Genomic DNA, 13743 nt, shown 5'->3' with positions numbered 1-13743 from the left:
AGCTAGCTTCAGACCCGGTTCCAGAAGGAAGGAGCCTCAAAAGCACCAAAAGGACAGATGAAGAGGAGCTTACCCCAAATGCCCCGACAGGATGGTTAGTATAAAAGGATAAACTGGGGGGGTGGGGGGCCCCAAGGCTTCGTCATGCCCTTCTGGACATGGCCATTTGGATGCCGTGACCATTTTGACCTTCACGCCTATTTCCTGGCCAAAAAGCACAAACAGCTAGATAGCCTTTTAAACTACAGAATAACTTCCCCAACATCAAACATTCCCCACATACCATCCCTGCCTTCTCCACCCTATTCCTGAACCTCAGGCCCAAGTTCAAATGCGAGATGCAGGTCAGAGATGGGGGTGGGACCAGAGAAGCCCTCAGTGTCCAGCTCTACCCTGCCTCACAGAAACTAATTAAAATAATGGCTAAGAGTTATCAAATGCCAATCTTCATGGGAATAGTTAGGCGTGTATCATTACTCAAGTTGGGAAACTGAGGCACAAGGAGATGAGCCAGTTTGTGCAAGGTGAACGTAGCTAGTACACGTTACAGGTAGAATTCGAACCCAGACTGTCCAGCTCTAGAATCTGCATTCTACACCACCAGCCAGTGCTGCTGCCAAGAGACCCAGACAGTCAAAGTTCAAATCCCGGCTCTTCCACTTCCCGGCTGTGCAACTTTGGACGAGTTACTCAACCTCTCTGTTTCTTCCTTTCTGCATGTCTAGTAGGCTGCGGTTGTTTCAACTTCATTGTCTTGCAATGGGATTAAATGGGTTCATATATTAACATATTCAACATACATAGAACAGTATAGGATAGGATAGAATAGTCCCATATATGAATAAATAAATTAAGGTCCTAGCTTCCGATGTTCTCAGCTTTTTTTCTCTTATGGAAGCTCCATCTTTCTTCTTAATTTTCCATCTTTCTTTTAAAATTTTTTTCTAGTGTTTATTTTCGAGAGAGAGTGACAGAGTGCAAGCAGGGGGAGGAGGGGCAGAGAGAGAGGAGACACAGAATGTGAAGCAGGCTCCAGGCTCTGAGCTGTCAGCACAGAGCCCGACGCGGGGCTCGAACTCACGAACTATGAGATCATGACCTGAGCCAAAGTCGGACGTTTAACCGACGGAGTCACCCAGGCGCCTGTCACACGGCTCCTTCTTGGCATAATTTACCATTTGCTATTCAGCCCTGGGTCCCTTAGGCACCCCTTGAGACTTCTGTCATCAGAGGAGACATTTTAAAAGCCGATTTCCTGGGTTTCTCCCCCCGCCTGCCCATTAGCGCTTGCTAGGGATAAGTTCTGACTTCTGAATTTTTAACCAGCCCCCCAACCTGCACTGGAGTTTTGACAAGTCCAGCCTCAGAGGTGGCTGGGAACAATTTAACATTTCTCCGCATCCTGACTGGGGTGACTGCTGTTGCCTGGCAACCAGGTGAAAAAAAAAATCCAAGTTTACACCAAAACAGAACCTTCCCAACCACAAATCAAAAGGAGAAGGGGGTGGGAGACAAGTGGGGGAAGGAGGAAAACGCAGGTCCATATAGAATATGGGCCTCACGGTCAGTTAAATAGTAAAAATGTACTTTTTTTTTTCTTCATTGGACCCTTGGCAAAATCACCGAGAGAACAAAACCAGAGAAATTATTTACAATCGAGGGATCAGTATGGAGCTTGGAACCCACATCACTACAAGGAAATCGCTTTAGCAATGGCCTCTGGAGGAAAATAAGATTAAGTTAATCAAACAGCAGACAATTAAAGCTGAGTAATTAGTAAAGGGTTTTTTGTTTTTTTTTTTTTTTTAAATCTTTTTGTACTGCTAGACTTAGGGAGGGAAGGGAACAGGGGCGTGTGGTCTCTTGGTCTCTCGGCAGTCTGGGTTTCCTCCGCTGGAATTCAGAGTTGATATCGGAAGCCTCTCTTAGCTTTTCCTTACAGTTCCCAGGAACGTGAGATCTTCAAGTTATGAGCCCCTCCTTCCTCTGCTCCCATTTCTGGTCTCACGGGGACGTGGTGGGGAAAAGATACTAAGCGCAGGAAAGCCTCTGAGACCCACTGTAATTTCCAGGTGTGGTATCCGTGGCCTTGGTGAAACTGTGCGGTAACTGAGTTTCATTTTGAAGGCTTTGAAAAGAGTCACTGATGGAAATGCCGTTATTAGCAGAGAGCTACAGGCCAATCTGTGGGGAGAGAGACACCTGTTCCTTTTTCCTCCAGGCTGGTGGCTTCCCCTTCTTTGAAAAACACACACTGCCCCCAGATTGCCCTTCTGAAACATCTCTCTTATCCGTCATGCCTTTTTTTTACAAGGCATTCAATGCCGCCAGGGACCAGAGGATCAGGGCCATCCCCTCTGGCCAATATTCAGTGCTTGCTCTGGCCACAGGCAGGCTTTCTCAATTTTGGTTGCCTCCCTGGCTCCACACAAAGCTTCCCCGTCTGTGGGTTCACCCCAATGGTTCTTTGTGTATGTGTGTGCGTGTGTGTGTTTTGCCTTTGTCTTTTATTTATTTATTTTGCATATAATTTATTGCCAAGTTAGCTAACACACAGTGTGCTCTTGGCTTCGGGAGTAGATTCCCATGACTCATCACTTACATAAAACACCCAGGGCTCCTCCCGAGTGCCCCCCTCAATGCCCACCACCCATTTTCCTGGCCTCCCCGCCCACCCCCCAAGGGTTCTAAAGGCAGCTTTTCTCTCCTTCTGGCTAGCCTTTGTTTCTGCTCCTCCCCTTACCTGGAAAGCTCACCCCTCCTCTTTGCCCAACTCCAATCCCATGTCTATTGCTGAGGGCTGGATTCAAACACTGCCTTTTCAGCTTCTCTGTAACCAGTCGCTTGGCGTATTGGAGAGTTTGCTTTGCAATCGTTATGTGTGTCTGCGCGCGCATGTTTTATCTGCCTCTATGTATTTGTTACCTCTTGCCACTGAATGCTGAGTAACAGCCAACCACGTAATCTCCCTGGCACACTGCATTACTGCAGATTTCGGGGTCATGCGGCTGTGAGCAGCACTCCTGCAGCCACCTTTACTGTAGCTTCGTAAAACCCGTCAGAGACCCCTGACATCCAGAGCAGTGAGATCATAAATTTGTGAGGCTTTTTTTTTTATGTTTATTTATTTTTGAAGGAGAGAGAGACAGAGTGTGAGTGGGGGAAGGGCAGAGAGAGAGAGAGAGAGAGACACAGAATCCGAAGCAGGCTCCAGGCTCTGAGCTGTCAGCACGGGGCTCGAACTCAAGAGCTGTGAGATCATGACCTGAGCTGAAGTCGGCTGAGCCACCCAGGCGCCCCGTGAGGTTTTTCTTATAAAGTGTGTTTATTTATTTGAGAGTGAGAGACAGCGAGCGTGAGCAGGGGAGGGGCGGAGAGAGGAAGAGAGAGAATCCCAAGTGGACTTTGCACTATCAGCACGCAGCCCTACGTGGGGCTCGATCCCACAAACCGTGAGATCATGATGGGGTCTGAAACCAAGAGCCGATGCTTAACTGACTGGGCCACCCAGGTGCCCCTACATTTGTGTTGTTTTAAGCCAGTAAATTGTGGTAATTTATTACAACAGCAATGGAAAACTCATACAAAATCTGCATTAAATCTGTGGTAGTTTCATATTCGCTACTGCTCTAGGAAAGAATCCCTTTCCTTGCCTCTTCCTGCTTCTAGAAGCTGCCCTGTGTCACATCTCCACTCTCTGCCTCTGACCCTCCTGTCTCCTTATAAGGACCTTTGTGATTACATTGGGCTCACCCAGGTTGTCTAGGAAAATTCCCCATCTCAAGAGTCCTAACCTAATTACATCCGCAAAGTCCCTTTTGCCATGTAAGGTAACTGTGAACTTGTGATTTATAATAAGAAATACATATTTGGTCTTCACCCCTGTTTCTGGCAAAGAGTTCCTAAAACCCTTGGGATTTCCTAAGTGATAAGAGCGATAAAGTTGTCTCATTCCCAACAAACCCCTTTCACCCACACCTGAGTGGATGTAAATGCAGTGAGTTTGGGAAAGCATCTGGGGATGGGGGGCTGGTTGCCAGGGAAACGAACCATGTGACCAAAGGGTTGGAACTTTCAGTCCCACCCTTCCTGACCTCCGAGGAGGGGAGAGGGGTCGGAGGTTGTTGAATCAATCACCAGTGGCCAATGAGTGAATCAACCATGCCTTTGTAATGAAGCCTCCATAAAAACCCAAAAGGACAGGATTCAGAAGCACCGAGGTTGGTGAACCCGTGGCGATTCATGGAGAACGGTGCCCTTTGAGAGGGCATGGGAGCTCCTAGACCTCTCCCCGTACCTTCTATCTGGCTGTTCCTGAGTTATATCCTTTTATAATAAGCCAGTGATCTGGGAAGTAAAATGTCTCTGAGTTCTGTGAGTCATTCTAGCAAACTGGTTGAAGAGATCAAGGGAACCTCTGATTTATAGCCAATCAGAACTACAGGTAACAACCTTGGCTTGTTAAGTACCGGCTAAAGGGGGGCTGGGGCAGTCTTAGAGGTCTAAGCCTGAACCTGTGGGGGCTGATGCTATCTCCAGGTAGACAGTGTCAGAATTGGGTCGAGTTGTAGTGTCGGAGAATTGCTTGGTGGTGCTGGGAGAAAACACACACACGTCAGAGGCTCCAGGGATTAGAATGTGAACGTGTTTGGGGGCTACCACTCAGCCTACCGTAGTCCGCCCTCTGGCCCCCGGAGACTGATGCCCACCCCCACCCCACCCCGTGCAAAATACAGCCAGCTAAACTGACTTGCACTCACAGGATTACTTATTCACCAGAAATATAATGAGGATTTACTGTGTGTTAGGCCCTTTCATAGACACTGGAGATCAACCAGGAGGGCTCACATCTGTTGGAAGGAGAGAGACCGTAATTTTTTTTTTTTTTTTTTTTTTTGAGGGAGTATGTTATAGCGATAGATGGTGATAAGTGATTTTGGAGAAAAAAAAAAAAACAGACGGAGAGTTTAAATAAGGCGGTTTGGTGGCGGGTGGGGGGAGGTCTCATCAACCACGTGACTGAGGGAGCAAGTCAAAGGGTAAGTGAGGAGCTGGGAAGCCAGCACTCCAGGAAAAAGGAACTGAACTAGCAAAAGCCCTCGGCTGGAACAGAGTCTGGGGAAATGGACCAGAAGAGAAAGTGTAGACATATTTTGAGAACAAGGAAAGCCACTGAGGTCGTTGAGGGGTGTGGAAATGGTCTCTCTAGTTAGATTGTAGAGATCTCTTGGGAGAGGAATATTGAAACCCTCCGGCCAAAGATAACCAGATGTACACCATATGCTGATAGTCCACAAAGATGAGTTTATTCGCAGGGAGAGGGCACCCTGGAGGAGCTCTGGGGGGGCTTGTAGGATGGGGTGGGAGGGGGTTAGTCTAGCATTTAGGCTTATATTAGGTAATTTTAAGCAGAGCTATACTGCCTCTGTGTTCAATACATAGAGTCAGCAGTTCAGCGAGAGGGAACTGTAGGATTAATTTTAACACCTAGAATCTCCCCTGTTGCCCAAAGAGAAAGAGACTCATTCCCATCTTCCCTTCTCAGAGCATTTCCTTGAGAAACTGCGTATGTGTAAATCTCTCCTCTGTCCTTTGATATGTACGCAAATCTTTTCTGTCAGTGCTATTTTTTTTTTATTATGGTAAACTACATGTAACAGGAAATTTGCCAGTGAACTATTTTTAAGCATACAATCCGATGGTATAAAGGGCATTCTTTTTTTTTTTTTTTAATTTTTTTTTTCAACGTTTATTTATTTTTGGGACAGGGAGAGACAGAGCATGAACGGGGGAGGGGCAGAGAGGGAGGGAGACACAGAATCGGAAACAGGCTCCAGGCTCTGAGCCATCAGCCCAGAGCCTGACGCGGGGCTCGAACTCACGGACGCGAGATCGTGACCTGGCTGAAGTCGGACGCTTAACCGACTGCGCCACCCAGGCGCCCCTAAAGGGCATTCTTAATGGCATATAACTGTCACCCGTATCTCTTTCCAGAACGTTTTCTATCACCCTACACAGAAACTATAACCATTAAGCAAGAACTCCCCATTGCCTCCTCACTCCCAGCCCTTGGTGACCACCAGTCTACATTCAGCGTCTATGTATTTGCCTCTTCTAGAAGTTTCACAGCAGTGGGATGATACGGTATCTGTCCTTCTGTGACTGGCTGCTTTCACTTAGCATAACGTCCTCAAGGTTCATCCGTGTTATAACACATATCAGTACTCCATTCCTTTTTACAGCTGAATAATATTCCACTGCGCATATATATGACATTTTGCAAATCTTTTTGAAAGGCTCAACAAGCCGGGGGACCTGAGGGACTCAGTTGGGGCTGAGTTGGTTGGGACTCTCTCTCTCTCCCTTTCTCTCTCTGCCCCTCCCCTGCTCACGTTCCCTCTCTCTCTCTCTCTCAAGAATAAATAAATAAAAAACATTTTTAAAAGGCTAAACAAGCCTTGTGACAGTAGTAAAATTCAGGAATATTTTCCTTAAGGGCCTGCGAAACATCTCTTTGAAATGTAAATATCAAGGAAGATAGTGTCCCTATCTCCCTGTGACTGTGGGGGTTTAGCCTAAGCGTCTTGTTCCAAGCTGTAACCACTGGCCTGTGGTAAAGATAAGAAGTTTTCATACTTCCTTGAGCCAAAGGCAATTCGCTAGCACAATGTGTACCCCAATTACCAAATGAGCTTAGGATGAACTAGGAAATATGTGACCAGGTCCTCGTCCCTGAGGAAGTTAACATTCATCTCGAAAGCATGTATGTGACGCGATACTTGGCTGTATATCAAAAGAGTGGAATTTCTCCGTCCTTGTAATCTCATTAGCGGATTACCTGTGCTGTGCCTTAAGTCTGGTTTAATGCCTGCTCCCACTATTGAAACGACTCTTTTCTAGAATTGGGAGAGGATTTTCTGGATTGGCAGGAGACTTTAATTTTTTCCCAATGGCGTCTTGGCCATCTTTGATCAGAACTGGGCAGGGGTGCCTGGATGGCTCAGTCAGCTAGGTGTCCGACTTCAGCTCGGGTCATGATTTCATGGTTTGTGGGTTCGAGCCCAGTGTGGGCTCTGTGCTGTCAGCCCAGAGTCTGGAGCCTGCTCTTGATTCCATGTCTCCCTCTCTTTCTGCCCTCCCCTGCTCACGCTCTGTCTCTCTGTCTCTCAAAAATAAATAGACATTAAAAAGATTAAAAAAAAAAAAGAAGAAGAAGAAGAAGAAATGGGCAGAGGGAAGGCCTGGATGGCATCGATAAGAAAATAAGAGTTGTTCTTAAGAATGGCGTACCAATCACCTGTGCAGCTGTGGGGTCTGCCTTCCACCTAAGGGGCTGAACACTTTGCTTACTAAAGTCTTAGGGTCATTGGGGCTGATTTTCACATTCTTGTGGCCAGAGTGAAAGCCAGGGGAACATTTAGGAGTCACACTGGGGACATGGACCTAGACTGTGGCTGAGGAAAACGGAGAGGAGGAGACAGATTGACGACCATTAGGAGTGATCTGTTTAGAGAAGAGAATTGCTTCCTCGTTCCAAAAGAAGAAAAAGTTTTCTCGGAGAAACTGAGGCAGAGAGAACATACCCTCTGCTTGGGCATTTGAATATGGATAGTGCTTCCCAGCACACTTAAGACACGATCCCAAGCCTCTTTGCAGGCCCTATAGGACCTGACAGAGGCAAGTAAGTACGTGCCACGGTTGACAGCATGGAATCTGGGTCCGCCACGTCATTCCAGTTTATAGCTGCCCAGCTAAGCCTTTTCCCATTTCCTGATCCACAAAATCAAGGGCACACGGCTGTACTATGTTGTACTATGCTGTTTAAGTTTGGGGTTTATTTGTCCTGTGGCAATAGTAACTGACATATATGCACGGTTTCATTTAATAGGAAGATCTGTTGTTGTCTTTCTTTTGCCTCAAAAAGTGACGTTTACTCAGAGAAAAAAATGACAAGAGGTCCATCCCTTGGCTCTCTTCCCTGTCCCCTCCTGCTCCTCCTCAGCGCCACATGGACTGAACCCTGGGTAGGACTAGGTAGCAGGACAGCCCCTCAGATGAGGTCAGTCACATTGAGGGGCATCTCCTCAATGGAGGTGTGTAGAAGGTCTTGATGTCCCGAAGAGTCCTCTCGCCTTAGGGAGATCTGTTGTTTCTCCCACTTTATAGATGAGGATCCCAAGGCACAGTGGGTGGAGCCTGTGACTCTTGATCTCAGGGCCGCAAGTTCGAGCTCCACACTGGGTGTAGCGATTACTTGAAAAAATTGCCAATAATAAGGCCACTTAAAAAAATAGGAGATCAAGGCAAGGTCTTTAAAGAGGTAACTGAGTTAAAATGAGGCCGTTAGGATGGCCCCTAATCGAACAGGACTAGTGTCCTTCTAAGAGGAGACTAGGACACGGACACACGCACAGAGAAGACCACGTGAGGACAGAGGGAGAAGACGGCCATCCCCGAGCCATGGAGACAAGCCTCAGAAGAAGGCCACCCTGCCCACACCTTGAACTCAGACTTCTGGCCTCTAGAACCATGGAAAAATACATTTCTGTGAAGCCACTCACTCTGGGGTGCTTTGTTACAGTGCTTTAGCAAACGAATACAATCAGTAACACACTTTTGAACAAATGTATTGAGGTGAAATTCACACGACATAAAATGAAACATTTTATTTTTTTTTAAGGGAGCTCTACACCCCACGTGGGGCTCTAACTCACAACCCTGAGACCAGCCAGGCAGGTGCCCCTAAAACTAAACATTTAAAAATGAACTACTCGGGGCGCCTGGGTGGCTTGGTTGGTTAAGCGTCCGACTTCGGCTCAGGTCATGATCTCACGGTCTGTGAGTTCGAGCCCCGCGTCAGGCTCTGTGCTGACTGCTCAGAGCCTGGAGCCTGTTTCGGATTCTGTGTCTCCCTCTCTCTCTGCCTCTCCCCTGTTCATGCTCTGTCTCTGTCTCAAAAATAAATAAACATTAAAAAAATTTTTTTTAAATAAATAAAATAAAAATGAACTACTCAGTGGCAGTTAGTACATTCACAATGTTCAACCACCACCTCTATCTAGTTCCAAAATATTGGAACAGTTTCTCCCCATTCCTCTATAACATACTTTCATCCAGTACTTTCCCTGTGTCGGGCACTGTTCTATGCACTTTACCTCAATGTACTCATTTAATTCTGTTGACAGTCCCAGGAGGCCAGCATTCTTATTATTATCCCCATTTTACAGATAAGAAGCTGCCCCTCAGAAAGTCTGACCTGCTCGAGCTAAACAGCTCGTTAGACAATTGCAAATAATAGACAATTATTGAGGATCGACTATGTGTAGGGTCTGGGCCACGTCACTGGGCACCCACAGGTGATCAAATGCTGTCCCGATGCTGAAGTTGCTTTTGATCTAGCAGGAAAGACAAAGGTTGGATAGTTATAAATTAATTAATGACAAGACTGAAAAATCCTGGGAAGGAATCATACCTGGGGCAGTGGGGCTGAGGTGAGGGAAGAAATGTCATCTGGAGAGGTTAAGCTAAGGCCTGGAGGAAGAGAAGGAGTAGCTCAAAGGAAGACATTCTAGCACAAAGTATATTCTAGGCAGTGGGGCCAGCATACATGTGAAGGCCAGAAGTGGAAGGAAAGAGACCAGGCTGGCTGGGGCATGGCTAGTGAGGGAGAGGATGGCTTCAGATAGGCAAGAAGAGGTAGACAGGGGTCTATCCCTTTGCAACAATGTTAGAGATTTCAGATTCATTTCTAAGGGCAGTAGGGAGCTATGGATGGCTCACCATCCACTGAGAGTTAACTTTATAACTTTATTACTTCCAGGGCATTCTGATTTCCAAATTGAGGTGGGGGCTACCTTGTTGAGCCTCTAAGTACTGACAACAAATCGTTCTATGCCTGTGTGCCCCCCCCCTCCACTCACCCACCCAACTGGACTTCGAACTCCTAGGAGGCAAGGACAGCATCTTACTCATATCTGTATCTCCAGGGAACACAGCACAGGGCCTGGGTTAGTAATAGTAATAGTAATGGTAATAATAGGAACAGGCACCAAAAAAGAGTGCCCACCCACACCTGGGTGGCAATTCCTGCTTTGAGCGTTCAAACCCAGGCTCTACCATTTTTTGTGTCTGTGACTTTGAACCAGTGGCTCCCACCTTTATGAGCCTTATTTTCCTTATTCCTTATTATTTCCTTAATGATACTAGAATGGGTATCATTACAGTACGTAACAGGAGAAAGAACCTGTAAACTGCTTGGCACGGTACCCTCTCAAGAATATTAAATTAGCTGTTATTACGGCATACTGGCTTAGAGCACAGTCAAGCACAAGCCAAGCGGATCTGAATTAACATCTAGGACACGGGATTCTGAGTAAGTCCGTTTATCTCCCTGAAGCTCAGTTTCCCCATCTGTAACTCAAGGCGATAAAAGTTGATAGGGTTATTGGGAAGATCTGATGAGCTCATGCACAGGAAGCGCTCCGGACACATAACCAAAAAGGGAATCTGCTTTGATCGCTGGTTCGCAGCCGCAGGGCCCACAGCACAGCTGGTTTGTAAGAACGGGTTTCCCTGGGTCAGCCGTGGCCCGCGTCGCGGGCGGGCGGGCGGGCGGGGGGGGGGGGGGGGGGGTGGCCACGGGTGTGGGCGGGGCGACCTGGGGCCCGGCCCCTCGAGGCGGGTGGGCGGGGCGAAGCGGAGGGCCCTGGCGCGCGCGCGCGGCGGGCCCAGGTACGCGGACAAGATGGCGGCGGCAGCGGTCGACAGCGCGATGGAGGTGGTGCCGGCGCTGGCGGAGGAGGCCGCGCCCGAGGCGGCGGGCCTCAGCTGCCTCGTCAACCTGCCCGGCGAGGTGCTGGAGTACATCCTGTGCAGCGGCTCGCTGACGGCCGCCGACATCGGCCGCGTCTCCAGCACCTGCCGGCGGCTGCGCGAGCTGTGCCAGAGTAGCGGGAAGGTGTGGAAGGAGCAGTTCCGGGTGAGGTGAGCCGGCCGCCCCGCCGCCCGCGCCCCCGCCCTGCGCCCCCTGGGCCCGGGCCTGGCCGGCCCGCGCCGCCGCCTCCCTGCTCGCGCGCGGACCCCTCCCCGGAGGCCACCCCCGGACCCCTGCCCGCGGACCGACAGACAAAGGCCTCCAGGCCGCCGGCTCCCCGGGCCCCTCGGGTCCACGCCGCTGCCCAAATTGCGCATCGGGAAGCGCCCGGCAGCCGGGCCCGCCTTAGAGGGTCACGACGGTAGGATCCCTGCTGATCCATCCCGCGCGCTTCTTTGTGCCCGACTCCGAGTTAAAATGTTTACATGGATCCGGCGATGCAATGATCTTAACAGCCCTTGGAGGAAGCGGACGCAGCATCCCCTGCTTGCGGGCGGAGAGCACAGATTTCGATGTGGGACCGCGGATAAATCTGGCCCTGGCACACTCGCCGTGTGACCTTGCGGGGTAGCGACTTCCCTTCCTTTTGAGCCTCATGCATCGACTTTAGGCGGTGATAATTAGACCTACCTTTTGCTGTTAGTTATTAAATGAGATGATATGTAAGGAGCATTTACGCGGGGCCCGGCTCTTGGGAGGCGCGCAGGAAATGTTAGCAGCCCTTGTCGTCACTGTTATTGTTGCTGCAACTGGCCCCATTTTATAGATGGGGAGCGGAGACACAGCATTCCTACTGCTACGCCAAGGTCACGCCGCGAGCGAGTGCGTGCGTGCCGGGTGGAGATTTGAACGGGGTCCATCGCCAGGGCCCCTAGTGCCGCTAAACCATACTGCTCTTTCCCTGTGTCTCAAGGCTGCCTTTGATTTCGCGTGTCTGCCTTTGAGTCTCTGTGAAGCTGAGGGGGTGTTTCTCTCCTTGTAGGTGGCCTTCCCTTATGAAACACTACAGCCCCACCGACTACGTCAATTGGTTGGAGGAGTATAAAGTTCGGCAGAAAGCTGGGTTAGAAGCCCGGAAGATTGTAGCCTCCTTCTCAAAGAGGTTCTTTTCAGAGCACGTAAGGATCTGTTGATGTAGCTCCCGGCTTTTGCCTACCGTGGTGCATGTGTCTGGGTCTGGAGGCTTTAGCTCATCCAGCTCTTTTCCGTATCCGTTTTTCAGTCCTCACAATCCCTTACTCACTTAGATGGCCGCAAGAGTCATTGTGTCCTTTTCCTCCTATCCAACAACACGAAGCCATTTGTCCCTGCCAGCTTTACTTTTCTAAAGCCTGCGAGAGAATGGGGCTGGAGGGGGAGGGACGGAACTGCAGCACAATGTAGAGGGAATCCAGATCAGCATTCTTTCCCTGCAAGGGGGTTAAACCTATTTTTCGGAGCCTCCCCTTGAGTTGGGGAATCATCAGTGATTGAACGCTGTACAGATTTCACCCAGTAGTTTTCCCGGAAGGGTTGACGAAATTAACACAGTTTTTCTTCTCTGTGGCTTTGAAGATTCTAACCCGTGGTGAATAGCACTATTTGTTAAGGTAGCAGAGGATTAGAAGCGATCTGTAAATCAAATTATTATTCCCTCAGCTAAATTATCTTACATTACATATCATAATCCCCGAAAAGTTTTTGTGTCCTTGTTGTTTTTCTTAATATTGCTGAAATGCATGGGGTTTTGTTGTTTGTGTTTTCCCACAAAGTGTCTCAGAATTTCTGTATCAGGTCCTGGTTCTTTTTGTAACTCTGGGAAGTAGTTCACACTAATCTTTTAAATTTATTTCTTAGTACAGGGGTTGGGGGAGGTCTGGAAGTAGAGCCAGTCTGATTTATTTATTTTTGGGTTTTTTTTTTTTTTTTTTTTTAAAGTAAACTGTACGCCCAGTGGGGGGCTTGAACTCATGACCCCTGAGATCAAGACTCACATGCTCTACCAAATGAGCCAGCCAGGCACCCCTGATTTATTTTACTATCATGGTTTACCGAAGATTAATTCCTCTTTTCTTTTCTTTCTTTCTTTCTTTCTTTCAAGATTTTATTTTTAAGTAATCTCTACACTCTATATGGGGCTTGAATTTACAACCCCAGGATCAAGAGTTGCATGCTCTACCGACTGAGCCAGCAAAGCACCCCGATCAATTCCTGTTTTCTAATGTTAATTAATATTACTTCATAGAGTTCATACATGCAGAGTGTTTTCAAGGCTTTTCAAGTTTTGAAGGGGAAAATTTGAACTTTGGACAAATTTGAACTTATTCTTCTGTGGAGAATAAAACTAGATACTCCCCAGTATAATTCATTTCTATAAATAAACGTTCGTTGATATTAGGATGGATAGTTTATGTTCTGGATGAGCCATGTCCTGGCTGAAAGCATTCATACCATATTTTAAAAACTGGTACAAATTGTTTGTGGGTGCTAGATACATTTGATGCACTTTGTCATGGGCTGCTGGTTTGCAACTCCTACTTCTAGTCCAACTGGTTTTGTGTGCATTTTTAACAGCCTGTGTGTTTGTCCAATAATGATGAATTGTTATGTTTTTTCCTTAGCTCCCTCTTTCCCTGTACCACTGCCTAATTAGAAGTATGTCAAAGACTTTGAACATAGTAGGAATATACTTAAGATTGATCAGTGGGCGAATGATTACTTTGGCTCAGGACCTTTCTATTCCTGTGTTCTCTGCATGCACACAGGTTGACATGAAATTTCCTGGCTACTTTTAAAACCAAGTGGGGGGCGCCTGGGTGGCTCAGTCAGTTAAGCGTCTGACTTCAGCTCAGGTCATGATCTCACAGCTCGGCTCGTGAGTTGGAGCTCCG

At 48.0% G+C, this 13743-nt stretch overlaps 1 protein-coding gene across 9 annotated transcripts in view; it reads left to right on the top strand.

Annotated features, from left to right (window-relative positions):
* Positions 1-10684: 10684 nt before the first annotated feature.
* Positions 10685-13743, top strand: part of FBXO21 (F-box protein 21) — a 65183-nt gene continuing 62124 nt past the window's right edge. For 2 of the 9 annotated variants that reach the window (XM_045459112.1, XM_045459111.1), the window contains exons 1-2: positions 10712-10983; positions 11856-11991. In XM_045459112.1, the coding sequence (XP_045315068.1) occupies positions 10745-10983; positions 11856-11991 (375 nt within the window). In that variant the 5' untranslated portion in view covers positions 10712-10744. Of the gene's footprint in view, positions 11441-11855; positions 11992-13743 lie in introns of all 9 variants that reach the window. The other 7 variants (XM_045459117.1, XM_045459116.1, XM_045459114.1 and 4 more) reach the window with 7 other exon arrangements.

Source organism: Leopardus geoffroyi, chromosome D3 (genome assembly GCF_018350155.1).
Source record: "Leopardus geoffroyi isolate Oge1 chromosome D3, O.geoffroyi_Oge1_pat1.0, whole genome shotgun sequence".
NCBI classification, from domain to species: Eukaryota; Metazoa; Chordata; class Mammalia; order Carnivora; family Felidae; genus Leopardus; species Leopardus geoffroyi.
This window is presented reverse-complemented; position numbering and strand designations above follow the sequence as displayed.